This window comes from Aspergillus brunneoviolaceus (assembly GCF_003184695.1).
Source record: "Aspergillus brunneoviolaceus CBS 621.78 unplaced genomic scaffold BO95scaffold_4, whole genome shotgun sequence".
NCBI lineage: Eukaryota > Fungi > Ascomycota > Eurotiomycetes > Eurotiales > Aspergillaceae > Aspergillus > Aspergillus brunneoviolaceus.
In genome coordinates, this window is record NW_020290734.1 from 620927 (window position 1) to 634843 (window position 13917).

At 54.7% G+C, this 13917-nt stretch overlaps 5 protein-coding genes and 1 non-coding gene across 6 annotated transcripts; 2 read left to right on the forward strand and 4 right to left on the reverse strand.

Moving 5' to 3' along the window:
- Nucleotides 1-431: 431 nt before the first annotated feature.
- On the reverse strand, nt 432-3691 carry BO95DRAFT_470339 (putative quinate pathway repressor protein QutR). Its single transcript, XM_025589515.1, has 2 exons — nt 820-3691; nt 432-747 (listed from the first exon to the last, which is right to left on the reverse strand). The coding sequence occupies exons 1-2, from the start codon at nt 3307-3309 to the stop codon at nt 493-495; spliced, it is 2745 nt and encodes a 914-aa protein (XP_025447204.1). The 5' UTR covers nt 3310-3691; the 3' UTR covers nt 432-492.
- Nucleotides 3692-4392: 701 nt separating this feature from the next.
- On the reverse strand, nt 4393-8166 carry BO95DRAFT_438455 (glutamine amidotransferase subunit DUG2). Its single transcript, XM_025585521.1, has 6 exons — nt 7494-8166; nt 7297-7422; nt 7111-7242; nt 6494-7054; nt 6241-6430; nt 4393-6180 (listed from the first exon to the last, which is right to left on the reverse strand). The coding sequence occupies exons 1-6, from the start codon at nt 7731-7733 to the stop codon at nt 4502-4504; spliced, it is 2928 nt and encodes a 975-aa protein (XP_025447205.1). The 5' UTR covers nt 7734-8166; the 3' UTR covers nt 4393-4501.
- Nucleotides 8167-8522: 356 nt separating this feature from the next.
- Nucleotides 8523-9335, forward strand: BO95DRAFT_159529 (uncharacterized protein). Its single transcript, XM_025580718.1, has one exon. It carries the CDS (start codon nt 8816-8818, stop codon nt 9290-9292), a length of 477 nt encoding a protein of 158 aa, XP_025447206.1. The 5' UTR covers nt 8523-8815; the 3' UTR covers nt 9293-9335.
- A 45-nt stretch (nt 9336-9380) lies between these two features.
- On the forward strand, nt 9381-9471 carry BO95DRAFT_t22. Its single transcript has one exon. It is a non-coding gene; the product is annotated as a tRNA-Phe (tRNA).
- A 399-nt stretch (nt 9472-9870) lies between these two features.
- Nucleotides 9871-11308, reverse strand: BO95DRAFT_159534 (putative NAD binding Rossmann fold oxidoreductase). Its single transcript, XM_025580719.1, has 2 exons — nt 10723-11308; nt 9871-10653 (listed from the first exon to the last, which is right to left on the reverse strand). The coding sequence occupies exons 1-2, from the start codon at nt 11047-11049 to the stop codon at nt 9913-9915; spliced, it is 1068 nt and encodes a 355-aa protein (XP_025447207.1). The 5' UTR covers nt 11050-11308; the 3' UTR covers nt 9871-9912.
- Nucleotides 11309-11752: 444 nt separating this feature from the next.
- hmgA (putative homogentisate 1,2-dioxygenase (HmgA)) lies at nt 11753-13787 on the reverse strand. The gene is made up of 4 exons (XM_025591376.1): nt 13349-13787; nt 12782-13291; nt 12069-12719; nt 11753-12013 (listed from the first exon to the last, which is right to left on the reverse strand). Exons 1-4 carry the CDS (start codon nt 13414-13416, stop codon nt 11893-11895), a joined length of 1350 nt encoding a protein of 449 aa, XP_025447208.1. The 5' UTR covers nt 13417-13787; the 3' UTR covers nt 11753-11892.
- Nucleotides 13788-13917: the final 130 nt, after the last annotated feature.

The following is a 13917-nucleotide window of genomic DNA, read 5'->3' on the forward strand; positions in this document are numbered from 1 at the left end:
GTGGCAGCTTCACTCGGCCACCATGCGATTGCGGATTAGCGACTGAGCTCAGCTCTGCAGCATGACGTGGTGGGGTCGCTTCCCTAGTACTCAGGGCTCATCGAGTCACTGGCCTCAGAACTACTCCTTTACACCGCGAGCCGGTGCCGGGAGAGCTGGCGCCGGAGCAAGCGGCGGGATGAGTGGCGGGATGAGTCCCCGGACAAACTCGGCGGCAGCTACGCCAACGACAACGACAACGGATCCACCGGCATCGGCAGTGTCCTTGTCGACGCCTACAACGCCTTCACGGACCATGTGAGTCGGACATTCACCGGGCGGCGACAAAGGGGGGTCTATTTCAATGGGCGGACGGGCACTTTCGATTTTGTGGATTACATATGTGAGAGGTCGTCAACTAGTAGTGTCTGAGAAGTCATGTCTCATTGAGCCTAAAGATTTCGACATCACATCGATCACATTACAGCGGCGATACGGCCGACCTCATCATCATCAAGTGGGTTGCCCCTTCAGATTCTCAAGCCGATTCTGGATGGCTTGCGGGTCGTATTGCCCTTCTTCCTCCTTGTATTCCTTCAACACCACCGTGCGCATCAACCGTCGAGGCGCACGGCGGCCCGTGAACAATTCAAACTGGGCGAATCCTTGCTCCGGGAGAACATCCAACCCATCCAATGCCACCCAGCCGCGGTGGGAGAGCGCGCGGATCTGCTTGATTAGCGGAGTGTTGAGGGATTTGTAGGCCAACTAACCAGAAAATGTCAGTTCTGCTTGCGGGATATCGTGTTTGCGCGATTGAATTGCGAGACCAAGACTTACTTCGACAACTACACCACCCGTCGGGCTCTCCAGCCACTGGGACGGGATCTCATTATTGGGCGCCGGTTCCCCTCCGATGCTGTGGGTGGGAATGCAAGAGCAGATGACGGTCGGTTGCTTGTAATTGACAGGCCAGCTGTCTTGTTGCGATCGTAGAACATGAACATGAGGGCGGGTCGTTGACCCGGCTCGGCCGGGCGACCGCAGGTTTTGTTGGTTGTAGTGCCGGGCTAGCTTCTCCGCATTGGCAGCGGTGCGGTTGAACACAAAGATGTTCTGCACCCCCAGATGAATCATGGCGTAGACGGCAGCGCGAGCCATACCACCTGCACCTATAACCAACCCGGTGGACAGAGGTCGAATGGCATTCGCAGGGGATAGGCCTCGTCGGAAGCAATTACCAATGCCAATCCAGTCAGTGTTATCTCCATGCAAAGCTTTCACGGGGCCCGCGCGGCTCTTGCCCATAAGCAAAGGGGAACCATCGCCATCCAGAGTCTTTTCGTCGCCCTCCCGAATCGGTACCAAGGTGTTCACAGCACCGATGGCGCGGGCGTGAGGAGACATCGAATGGAGGAGGGGAATTACTTCTGTCTTGTACGGCAAGGCGACACTGGTGCCGCCAAAGTGTGGATTGGAGACCAGATCATTCAGTCCACGCAAGGTAGATGACTGGTGGGTTCGGTAGACATGCGGCATGCCACAGAGATTGTACGCCGCATTGTGCATGATTGGCGACAGACTGTAGGTGACGTTGCCGCCGAACAGGAAGAACTGCATAGGGTCCAGAGTGAAGGAGGAGTAGAGAGCTTCCTGGGCTTCACGCAACGTGATACAGGGAAGCCCTTTGAGTTGTGTTTCAGAGAGAAGAGACTGATGTGTCACAGGCGTCAAGATCGGGTTGAAACAACAAGACAACCGGCCCAGCAGTCCTGAGTTGTATGCTATAAGAGGTAGAGAAGTCGGAAGCGACTTGAAGGAGTCGCGAAACCTTTGAACTGCAAAATTGTCATCTATGGAGGTCGCCGGCTGAGTCAATCGTACTAGATCACAGCCCAGCCGTTTTGCTCGCTCGTAAAGATTCATGTATGTCGGGTCGTCCCATCCCCTTGGCGGAGGCTGAGCCGCAGTATAATGGCCGATCACCCGGCTCGAGCCCTTCGACGCGATGATTTGAGACAAGAGGTCGTCGCTATACGACAGGTCGACCGTCACGAATTCCGGAGCCAGGCGCAGCCCATGCTGGATAAGGTTCAAATACTCGTTGGTGGGCCGACGCGAGTGTTCGTTGTGCTCACCATTCTGGCTACTGAAGCCTACACTACTTTCCACGTGATATACGAGTGGAACGACAGTATTTCGTCGAATGTTTGCGACCGCATGGCTGATCTTGTCGGCGATTCCGGAGTCCACAGCTAGTCGCGAGGAGGGCGGTTCCGTGATGTCAATCTTGAGTTCGAATGCATCAGATGTAGACTCAAGGTCTTCGATGTCCAGGTCCCGCTCCAACAAGGAAGAAATCGGCACTGTCACAGCGTAAGTAAACGCCCGCGACTCGATCGCTTGCATGGACAGCGGGAAGGACGCATTCAGACTGCTCAAGTCATTGGCATCGCCCGTAGCAAACGCAATAAACCGGAGAAAGTCGAGCTGCAATCGTTTTAAAGTCAGGAAGGGCGTGATAGCCTGGAAGCGCTGGTCCAGTTCCAGCTCCAACTGAGCGTGGTTACCTTCCTTGGCGGCCGCATGCTCCGCCATGCCTTTCTCCGACACGTTAAAGAACTCCAGGTTGGAACACGCCCGATAGATCGGCCCCGCTAGGCCGAGGAACCGACGGACTTTGTCGACATTCCACGCCTTCAGATAAGACTGGATGCTTTCTGCGTCCCGGAGGAGATAGATCACCGGATGGGTTCTGGCGTACTCACGGAGCAGCATCTGCCCACTGCGCTCCATAGAACCCGGCCCGCAGGCAATCACGCACCCTTCCTGATGGTCTGCCAGCATCGATTCCATCACTCGGGCTTCCTGCTGTCGATATTCCACCAATTCAAATTCCTTTTTGTACGCCGCACGCGACCGACCGGTGACCTGCTGGAAGTACCGGTCCGCGTCGATCAGCCTCCGCCCCGACGTGGCTGCCAGTATCACCGCCAAACTGGATTTGCCGGTTCCTCGGATGCCGATCAGCACGATGGATGAGTTCCGCGCGAACTTCCGGGGCACCTGGGTGGCGCTTTCGAAGGCCGTGGGAGACCCTCGGCTAGAGGTAACCCCCCGCAGAGAAGGGGCAAACCAATGTGAGGCCTCTGGGTTGTCTCCGGGGAGACTGTGTACTCTTTCCCTCGGAGTCTCATCTCCGTAGGCTGGATCGACGGATTGGGAGCCACTGGAGACATACGGGCTATGCGACAAACGCCGGTGGTTCTGTGCGATGGGACCGTCGAGGTCATCTAGTTTGCGCTTGGGTGGCTTCACGATCACGGACATTATAGCGGTGGCGGGGTTTGATCCGAGTCCACGGGGGAATTATAACGGGGGAGAGTGGGCGTTATATTGAGGATGTGATCTCTGACGGAGTGGCGCATGACTTGGGAGGATGTGATGCAGGAACCGACAGGGTGTGGGAGGAATAGGACGGGGGGTTTAGGCCATGGGGGGTCGGTGCGAAAAGCGAGGAAGATGCGACAGAGGGGTAGACCGGATAGAGTTGTGGTGTATAGGCGAAGGATGAGAAGAATTGGCAATGGTCGCACACAAGCTGGTTTGAAGTTCAGAGGTGAAGAAGGTGAAGAAGAGAAAAGAGAAAAATACCAGGTGGAGGAGGGAGGGAGGGAGAGGTGGGAGAAGAGGAGAAGTGTGTGGGTGAGCTGGGTTGGGCTGGGTTGGAGAGAGAGAAAAGATGTGGGGGAAGAAAGAGGCAGGCGGGCGGGCGCGAGCGAGCGAACAGCAAAAGCACCCAAAGAAGCGATCGGTGGAAAAGAAGAGCCCGGCAAAGCGGTTGGAGAACAGCCAAGAAATGCGGAGAAAGGCTCACCCGTTCCTCACTCTATCCACTTCCTGGCTAATCAATTCCCGTTCTCACCGGTGCTATTCTTCATTAATAATTTTCCTTGGTTGACTCGCTTCCTCGCTTCCTCGCGTCCTCGCTTACCCCGTGGGGTCAACAACCAAAGCCTCGGTTGCATCTTGGGTCAAGGCTGGGCCTGGGGCTGAGTGGCCGTCCCATTGATTCAAGTTTCCAGCTCATCAATCATACCATAGGGATGATTGATGGTGGTCGAGGCTTTACCACCATGTAATTGAAAAGTCCTATGCGAGACAGTGGTCTTGTTTGTTTTCTACCGCGAATTGGTCCATGTGCTCCGACCCTGCAGATCACCGTGAACCGACCTGTTATGTTCTTCCGCTGCAAGTCGACCGGGCCGGTGTGCTGACAAGGCATCAAATATCGCTGCCTGGCGTTACCACTTATCCCACACACACACACACTACACACACTGGGCATCATGGATAGATACAGCACCCTGCGCGCACCACTCATTAATGTACTCGAGTATTAACTCCCTCCTTTCGGAAGTCAAATTGCTAGTAATATTAATGCTCTACCCGAAATCAACCCCCACCACAAAAACAGCTCTTTCAACGCATAATCCCAACTCAACATTCCAAGATATGGTATCTACAGCCTCTCCGGCAACCGTGAAAATACATAGCCAAAGATCTCCCGGCTTTTATACAAATTCTCCACCCGCAGCCGTTCATTGTACAAATGTGCGTTGTCGCTGGCCTGTCCACAAGGCAGATTCGCCGCGGGGGCGGAGAACTCCTTCTCCAGGAACCTGATGGTGGGGATCGAGCCACCCTCCCGGATGTAGATGGGACGCACCCGAGACGGCTGGCTGGGATCAGCCACCTCCGGCGCGGGCTTCGGGGCTGCGGGTTCGTCGGCTGCGAGCGTCGTGGCGCCCGACTTGCTGGTTAGGGTCGAGGAGGTCGGGACCGCGGTGCTCAGCGACGACCGCTTGTGCGCAGACTTGCCGGTCGACGAGACCGTCGTGGACATGATGATGCGGTCGATGTGGGAGGCCAGGCTATCCTCCGAGTCCGCCCGCTTGAGGCGCGGGTGCTGCTCCTTGGCGCGCTTCGTCGCCTCGAGGGTGCGTTGAGGGATCGTTTGGATGGGTGGGTATTGGTGTCGCTGGGTAGTGGTGTCCGGAGTCCAGGCGGCCGCGATCGCGTCGGCCAAGGTCTGGAACATCTCGTTGTCCGGATCGCCCAGCCAGGGGTCGGATTTACCCGTGATCTCGACGGTCAGGTCGTTCTGCGACTCCAGACTGTCGAAATGCTCCTGCGCGAAGAGCGTCAGATTGGTCGCCACTTCGTCGGCGGTCTGGTTCGGGACCAATCGGATCGATAAACTGGCCTTGGCCTTGCGAGAGATCGTCGTCGTAGCACTCTTGCTGCTGCCGGGCACCTCGATAGAGTGGATCGTCAGGGAGGGCTCACGCCAGCGGTGCATGAGCGAGTTGATGAACGCATCGCTGTCGGTGATTTCTGGGTGGTGAGGCAGGAGAATATCAGCGATTGCGGTGTACCGCTGCTTCTCCGCCTCGGTGAGGGGAAGAACAGGCTCATGGAACCCTGGCAGGTTGATTCGGCCCTTGGGTCCGACAAAGGTGCTCAGCAGCATGGTGAGATCTTTCAGTGGCTCGTCCAGTAACGAACTTCCGTCGATACCGCTGTGCAGGTCGGGATGGTCGCTCTGCACAACCAGGTTGGCGTTGACCACACCACGCAGCCCATATGTTAAGCAGGGGTTATAGTCATCAAGCCAGTAACTATTAGCCAAGAGGATCCAGTCCACGGGGCCGATTTGAGGCTTATGCTTGCGGACTGTTTCGTGAAATCCCTGGGATCCCGACTCTTCTTCGCCTTCAATCAGGAAAACCACGTTACAGCGGAGTGCTTTCTGTCGAGCAAGGTCTGCGGCCGCATAAAGCGCCGCTAGAATGGGACCCTTGTTATCCGACACTCCGCGACCATAGAGGAAGCCGTCAATGGAAGTGAGCTGATACGGGTCGGTCTTCCACTTCGCCGCATTCGCATCCGCCCCAACAACATCGTAGTGGCCGTAGAATAAGATTGTTTTATCGACCTGGTCTGGAGATGTAGCATCAAATCGAGCATGCACGATGGGATTTGTGTCGGCTCCCGTGGTCAATAGATTGGTCTTCGCTCCGAGATAAATGCAGTGACGACGAAGGAACGCTGCACCCTGGTTGCATTCAACCGCAAATTTGGGACTGGCTGACACAGTCTTGTAGGCGACAAACTTGGCCAGGGAATTGACCATTTCATCTGTTCGAGATTAGCTCACGTAGCAAACTACCTCGCCCCAGTCCGCCATGCGGGACGTACCATTATTGATTGGCGGCTTTTCGGCTTGACCTCCCCGAGTCACGTCCGTCACGTCCCAAATGCCGACCGTATTGTCGTTGCCGCCGCTCGCGTAGATGTAGCGATCTTTGTACTGACCAGCAGCAGACGCGAGCATAGTCCCTCCGTGAGCAACCCAGCTGCCGATCTCCTCGAACCGCGAGTTGAATTTCTGCGGCACGCAATCAGTCGACGGTTCCGCAGCATCAAGAGAATTAGTCAGGGGATCGCCTACCTTGATCACACCGTTGGAATCTCCACAGACCGCCACGCCGTGAATAATGTCTACGGCCCACAGATCGCCGGTGTGCATGGCGATGCGTTTGACCAGCTGCCGCGAATCAAGGTTCCAGATGTTGAGCGCACCTCCAGCCAAACCACAGTAGAGGAAGGATCCATCAACGGCGATGGAGAGAACGGAATCCCCGTTCTGCAGCTTCGCGATCGGGGACGGAACGGCGTTGGCCGAGTTCTGCTCCAAACGCCACAGCTTGACCACCCCATCGCCGGCACCCGTCAGAAGCACCTCTTCCTCTGGAGAAGACTCAATCAAGCCCTTGACCAGAAGCATGGTGTATACGTAGCCGTGGTGGGCAAAGAGCTTATGGTGGTCGCGTTTGAAAGTCAGCACTTGGCCACCCTGCATGACTGAATGAGGTCCCTCGGCGCCTGCGTCCGGCCGCGGCGCACGCGAACCATCCGGACCCCTGGAGTCGAAAAAGCGATGGGTCCGTCGGGACAACTGCGCCGCCGATGACTGTGCTGAAGCTGCATCGACTTGGGAGATGTCGCACCACTGAGGAATTTCAGCAATCAGTAGCCCATGTTGGCTAGGGTGGGCAAGAGACTGACCTGAATGCTGGTGTTCTGAGCACCGCAGTAGATCGTCTTCAAGCTCGACGAATAAGCGACCGCGAAGATATCCCCAACATCGTGGTGGGAGTGGATCGAATACAGCCGGTCGAATGTCCTCGTCGACCATACCTACCGAGGTCAGCAAGCTCCTAGTAGAGAAAACATGGAAGGGTGAAGCACTACATTAACAACAGAATCTCCGCCCGTGGAGAAGAGCAGCTCTCCGTCTTCGGACAAGTAAAGATCAAGGACACTTTCCTGATGAGCGTGCACCGAGAGCACAAGATCATAGGTCTCCAAAGACCAAGCCTAGATTTTGTCTTAGCATTTGTGACAGATAGCAGACCAATCGGTATATTCGGAGACTTGCTCCCACGTACTACAATGTCTCCCCCCTGCAGACCAGCAAAGACACATTCTTTGTCGAGCACGAGGGCCAGAACCGAGCGACTGGCTTGTACGCGGTGGCCGATAGCACCGCATTCGACTGGAGCCGGAAGTTCGGCCTCATCCTGGGCCAAATGGGCCGCCGTCACGGAGCGCGGATCGGACTCCCAGAGCTTGGTCTGATCATCGGTCTCTGATGTACCATCAGACTCGACGAGTACTGTATGATCCATTGCTCCTGGCAATGGAGCTCAAAAAGTCTCAGCCTTGTTTTTTAACCTTTCTCTTATTTTTTTTTTTTCAAGAACGAGACAAAATCAAAGTTTCTAAAACCAAGATGATTCTGGGGGATCAATGAACGGCTGAATTCACGTGACGTGTGATAAATGATGTGATGGAATGCGGTGAGACGCAGGGCAAAAGCGGTCGATTTTGATCGCGTGAGTGAGTCAGTCGGAGCGAAGTCGGACACACGAATTAGACACGGCCACGACGGAGAGATCAAGGCAGAGAAGTAGTACTCCGTAAACCAGGGGCAATCTTAGTTTTCGGGGCTTCCAGGGATGTATCAGTCGCAGATGTTGCAAGACCGACTTGAAATTGTGAGATTGAGTCCGTGAGGAATGTCGGAGGTTGTTCTTGGCGTTCAAAAGTGGTGAAGAATAAAAAGCAATAATGAATGGATGATGAATGATGAAATGTTGGCCCCAATGAGGATCGACGGGCGGTGTGGCGGTGTAGAGAGAAGAGAGAGAAGGAGAAGGGAGGACAAGCAAGCATGAGTGTAGACCGCCATTGAGACCGCCATCGATTTCCCCCGCCGTCCAGAATCATTGCCCGCAATCACTCTAAAGAAACCACACCAGACTCACCTCGATGCTCAACAGCGGGAGACTTCCAGCCACAGTTCTCCCTGGTCTTATATCAGCATATGGATCTCTCAAGCATCCCAAATGGGAAGCTACATTGCACAGAGAATGATAAACTCCTAGGAGAGGACTCACCATGGCTCCCAAACAAGCCTCGCAATCAACGTCTCAGTCGTAGTAGTTGTGGTCGACATGGTAAATGAACCATCCCCTAGGATCCTCGAGTGATAGGCGCACAACCTCCCCCTCGAGGGAATCTCCCCATTTCTTATAAAGTCGCCAACGAGATGAATAATGAAAAGGGGGGCGAACGGTTATGAACGGCCACGCAAACCCCACGCCCAGTAGGAGCACAAGGAAAAGGACCAGATGCGTTCTGACGTACGTTGCGGTATGTACGTACAGTACACTCCTACATCTCAGGCAGCTCTCTTCCTCGCCTGAAGATGCAGACGAAAGAAGACGATCAAACAGCGCAGGAAGCCCACTGTCGGATTCCGATAATAGTCTTCCGGCCAGTCATGTGCGAATATCTCGCTGCCGCGTCCTGCAATGGAACAATGAACTCGCAGGAGTATAGACCCGAATCAAGGTCGATTTGCAGGATTGGCCACGTCATTCCCGTGGTTTCCCCCCTGAATGAGACTGTTCCGGGAGATTTGGTATCTTTGACGACAAAGGCGATCTATCTATTCTCCATGGTTTGCGATCGTTGTTGGTTCCGGACCTTGAGGGTCACCAGAGTGTGCCAGTGGGATCTTGTTGGGCGTCGTTGGGGCGGTTTGTATGCATCACGAGTCGTAACATGGGCATTTTTCTTAAGACGGCATTGTCAGGATAATTGGACGCCCGCTCTTGAGTCCGTTTCGAATCGGCCCAACGGCTCCCAATCTGGAGGCTACGCGGGTAGCCGATTGACTTGAGATAGCGAACAGCAGGGATGGACAATGACCAAGTGGGTAGCGTACACTTAGACTATAAGCACAAACATTGCGTCACTTTTCCACTATTGGGACGATGGCGCATCTGGGAGCGCGTCAGACTGAAGCACTAACTTCGGCCGTAAATCTGAAGGTGGCCGGTTCAAGCCCGGCTCGTCCCATTCTTCTTTTTTTCGTCCCCCTTCGGGCCTCCCACCCCACTACAACTTGAAGAAAGTTCAAACATATATGGAAGTGTTCCAGCTTGAACTATAACTAGTAAGACTCGTCAATAATACTTTTCAGTTGATTACTATCAATATATCATACTGGCTTTATCAGTTGTAGGGATTTCTTCTCCCACAAGACCACTCCGAAAGTATATCCCGCTCCCGTTCAATGCCACACAACTACACAAAGCTGGCCAAAGTCCATGTTGCCAGCAATTTTACGTCTTGATTGAAGGCTCAGAGACAGATAACATGGCTTCAGTACCTGCATCCTACTTTCAAGAGTGTGTCAATTAGAAACAGAGTTTCAAATGGCCGACCGTCGAGTTTAGCATATTTTCATTTATCTGAGCCGTAATATATCTGACCAGCGATAGCATCCAACAACACCACTCAAAGCTGCGCAACCTCCACCCTCCGCCCAATTTCATCGAACCGAATCTGCTTACCCGTCACCAACGCCTCCTGCAGATACGCTCCGATCTCGACAGCCTTAACAGCATTCCCCAACCTCACCGGCAGGGGCGTCCCCTCCAAACACGCCGCCGTGAACTCATTCGCCTCGCGCACAAACGCCTCACCAAACCGCCCGACGAAATTGGGGGGCACCTCGCGCGTAATGCCGCCGGAGTGGTAGTAGTTCACAAAGTCCCGCTGCGGGTTGATGTTGACGGACAGCTTGCCCTCGGTGCCGATGACCTCGGTGGTGTCCTCCTGGCCGTGCGGCATCATACGCGAGCAGTAGTAGTAGGCGATCTTGCCGCCCCAGAACTCAACGATGCCGACGGCGTTGTCGTAGTCGTTGTACTGTTTCAGCTCCGGCTGCACGGCCGTGACCCCGTGCGCCGAGATGCTCTTCGGGATCGAGTCCTCCCCCAAAAACCACAGGGTCAGGTCGATGTCGTGCACGGACATGTCCACGAACACCCCGCCGGACCAGGCGGCGTAGGCGACGTAGAACCCGGACGGGTCGTACTTGTCGCACGTCTGGCTGCGCAGGATCGAGGGCCGCCCGATCAGCCCCTGCGTGATCTTGGAGTGCACTTCGCGGTAGGAGGTGTCGAAGCGGCGCGAGAAGCCGCACATGACTCTGAGGTGCGGCTTGGTTTTGGCTTTTTGGACGACGGCTTTGCACTGTTTTGTTCGGAGGTGGTTAGTTGGTGGTGGAAGAGGAGAGGGAGGGTGGCTAGGGCAAGAACATACTACTTCAACGCTCGTCGAGAGAGGCTTCTCACACAGAACGTGCAGGTCACGGTCAATCGCTTTCATGGTCTCCTCGGCGTGCACGGAGGTGGCCGTGCCGATGACCACGGCCTGTAGGCCCGGATGCTCGAGCATCTTGTCGTAGTCATCATACAATGTGACGCCGTAGGGCTCGAGGTGCTGTCTGCCCCAGGTGATCTCCGCAGGATCCGGCGAGAAGGCGGCTACCAGGTCCGCGCGGGGGGTCTGGTGCAGGAAGTTGTTGACGTGGATCTTACCTACGCGGCCGAGGCCGGCCATGCCGACTTTGAGCTTTTGAATGGGCATGATTGTTGTATGTGGTGTGATGTGGAAGAGCAAAAGAAGAAGAGAAAGAGAGAGCGAGCTGGAGCTGATTAGGTGTTGTTGGATTGAGCTTGCTGCTGTGCTGTTGTCTGTCGTGAGGGTGTCTAGGTGTTTATATATGTCGACACAACGATTTCCCCTCTCTGGAACATCGCTGGCAGACCCACCGCCCCAAAGGGAAAAGTTCCTCCATCTGTATATTGTAGTCAAAAAGCAGATGTAGTTTCATGTCCAGTTGAGAATATCAGAGAACTTGTCGAGAAATGCGGAGAGAGAGGGTCCACTGCTGCAGGAATGCGGAGTAAACAGACGGGCCAAGTTGCCTGCCGAGACGGAAAGACTTGCCCGTCTCTACAGGTTCTCCGACTGACATCTGTGATTGGTCAAATGGGCTGCCTGCGACCGTGAGGGCAAGTCTTTCCTCAGTCACGTTATCTTGTGTATAGTACAGAGATTCGAGTGATCGGAAATTGATCTGCAAGGTTTCGAGAGCAGTTTATTACCATCTTGAGACGTTAGATCTGGAAACATGCGGGGTAACATTATCCGTAGGAAGAGACTTGTACCATGATGGAGTTTCCCATGGAGGAAGTTTTGTACTTCGAAACAGAGGAGCCATGATAAATTGCGTCTACATCTTGAGCAAGCTCATGTCTCTACACTTTCCCGTTTCTGAAGAATTCTTGATCGTGTTATCGATTTCATTCTTTGGGACATATGACTACCGCGGAGCCTGCCATCGCTTATTTAATCACTTGACCTGTGCAGATTGATATTTATGGGCAATCCAACTCCATCTCATAGCCTTAACTACCAAGCCATACCCTATTTTTTGTTCGGATTCTCGAAGTGGCGCTTAAGTGGCTGCCAGCTGTGCTCATTGTATTCCTCCTGCACCTTCTGGCAAGTCTTCAGCCCCCACTCGGAGACACCCACCATCAGACAGCTGCACCCATCGAATTAGCACTCAATCCACAAAGAGAGACACGGGAAAGACTGACCTCTCAAACATGAACGCCATACTTCCATCACCAACCTTTGTTGGCTTGAGCTCCGCATTACTCGCGCCCTCGAAGGCATCTGCATCCGGCCCGTGCGCACTCATCACATTGTGCAAGCTAGCTCCCGCAGGCTGGAACCCACCTCCCGTCTTGGCATCGTAGTTCCCCGTAATCAACCCCATGAATTCGGACATGGTGTTGCGGTGGTACCAGGGCGGGCGGAAGGTATTCTCCTGCACCAGCCAGCGGGGCGGGAAGATGACAAAGTCGGCGATGGCGGTGCCCGCGTGGTCCGATGGGCCGGTCAGAACGGTGAAGATGGACGGGTCCGGGTGGTCGAATGAGATGGAACCGATCGTGTTGAAGCGCCCGAGGTCGTACTTGTAGGGGTAGTAGTTACCGTGCCAGGCGACGATGTCGAAGGGGGTGTGCTGCTGCCGGGCGGAGTAGAGCTTGTTGGCAAACTTGCTGTACAACCGGTACTCGGAGGGTTCCTCTTCGTCGTCGAAGGCCGCTACGGGCGCCTGGAAGTCGCGGGCGTTGGCGAGACAGTTGGAGCCGATCGGGCCGAGCTCGGGGAGCTGGTAGTGGCCTTGGTAGAGCTCGCAGATGTATCCTCGCACTGGACCGGCGGGGAGAGTTACGCGGTACCTATCCAAGTCTTTGTCAGATACTCACTTAATGGCCAAGGATGGTAGGTGAAGGCTTCATACCGCACGCCCCGGGGAATCACGCAAATCTCGTTCGGACGGACCACCAGTCGCCCCAATTCAGTCTGAATGTCCAGCACGCCGTGCTGAGGCACGATCAGAAAGTCGCCGTCAGCCGAGTAGAAAGCTTCCTTCCCCATATCCTTGCCCGCCGCATAAAGAATGATCCCCAGACCATGTTTCAAGGTGGGGTCACCGGCTCCAGCAACAAGGTGCAGACCGTGGACCCAATCGACAGTCTCATCTAGATCGAAAGGATCCCATCGTAGTTGGTTAGGAATGTGGTGGAGCTGGTGTGTTTCAGTGGTCATGCGAGTGTGATAAGAATCCTCTTCCTCGGCGACAAAATTCTGGTGGGCAGCCGCGGGGAGAATGCGATAGACCCATGTTTGTCGGTTCTCGTGCCTGGGGGCGGTGAAAGCTGTGCCGGACAGCTTCTCTGCGTACAAGCCATAGGGGGCTTTCTGAGGGGAATTTTGCCCTACTGGAAGAGCGCCTTCGACAGCTTCGGTCCTATGAGAGGAGAGTCGTCAGTCAGTCCGCCAGATAGCCGGGTGAGAAAGACCGTACTCATGGTAAGAGTCGAAGCCCGTCTGGTAGGAATACGGATCGGGATGGGAGAATTTTGTCACTGGCATATTGTTGAGTGATTTGAAAGTAGGATACGTTATGAGGATGTGATCGAGGGGTGATACAGAGATTATACAGAAAGGCAAAGTTCAGACATCAGAGATCAAAGATAAAACATGCGTAGCAATGCTTAGGATTAATGGGTTAAAAGAGCTGCCCCTCCAGCTCACATGCCGGATGATATAATGGTGGAACGCGACAATCGCGGGACTGCGGAGTCGCTTTGCGGGGGAAACTCGCGGAATTGCTGTTGGCGGGGAAGACCCAGTGCGGCCACATTCCGTTGACCGCAAAGTGCATGAAAGAGTGTGAGATGACAATCCCAGCAAATGCTTCTCAAATCCCAATGAGAAGCATCAGCCTCCGGGGATGGCCTTATGCTCAGAAAATACTTCATAGTTCTAAACATCGCAAAGGGTGGCCTGTTGAACTGGGAAGCTTCCCGGACGGAAGTGTTCCGCGGTCTCTTTCTCCCAACCGACAACCGTCCTTTTCCGCGGATTGCCGCA

Bases quoted from the DNA above. Each gene is read 5' to 3' on its own strand.
- BO95DRAFT_470339 (XM_025589515.1), bottom strand. From the start codon at position 3,309: ATGTCCGTGATCGTGAAGCCACCCAAGCGCAAACTAGATGACCTCGAC. The intron at 748-819 runs GTAAGTCTTGGT...TTTTCTGGTTAG, and splicing joins CGGGTGGTGTAGTTGTCGAA to TTGGCCTACAAATCCCTCAA.
- BO95DRAFT_438455 (XM_025585521.1), bottom strand. From the start codon at position 7,733: ATGGATCATACAGTACTCGTCGAGTCTGATGGTACATCAGAGACCGAT. The intron at 7,055-7,110 runs GTCAGTCTCTTG...GAAATTCCTCAG, and splicing joins CTCAGAACACCAGCATTCAG to TGGTGCGACATCTCCCAAGT. The intron at 6,431-6,493 runs GTAGGCGATCCC...TGCGTGCCGCAG, and splicing joins ATTCCAACGGTGTGATCAAG to AAATTCAACTCGCGGTTCGA.
- BO95DRAFT_159529 (XM_025580718.1), top strand. From the start codon at position 8,816: ATGCAGACGAAAGAAGACGATCAAACAGCGCAGGAAGCCCACTGTCGG.
- BO95DRAFT_159534 (XM_025580719.1), bottom strand. From the start codon at position 11,049: ATGCCCATTCAAAAGCTCAAAGTCGGCATGGCCGGCCTCGGCCGCGTA. The intron at 10,654-10,722 runs GTATGTTCTTGC...CGAACAAAACAG, and splicing joins TCTCGACGAGCGTTGAAGTA to TGCAAAGCCGTCGTCCAAAA.
- hmgA (XM_025591376.1), bottom strand. From the start codon at position 13,416: ATGCCAGTGACAAAATTCTCCCATCCCGATCCGTATTCCTACCAGACG. The intron at 13,292-13,348 runs GTACGGTCTTTC...CTCCTCTCATAG, and splicing joins GGCTTCGACTCTTACCATGA to GACCGAAGCTGTCGAAGGCG. The intron at 12,720-12,781 runs GTATGAAGCCTT...AGACTTGGATAG, and splicing joins GTGATTCCCCGGGGCGTGCG to GTACCGCGTAACTCTCCCCG.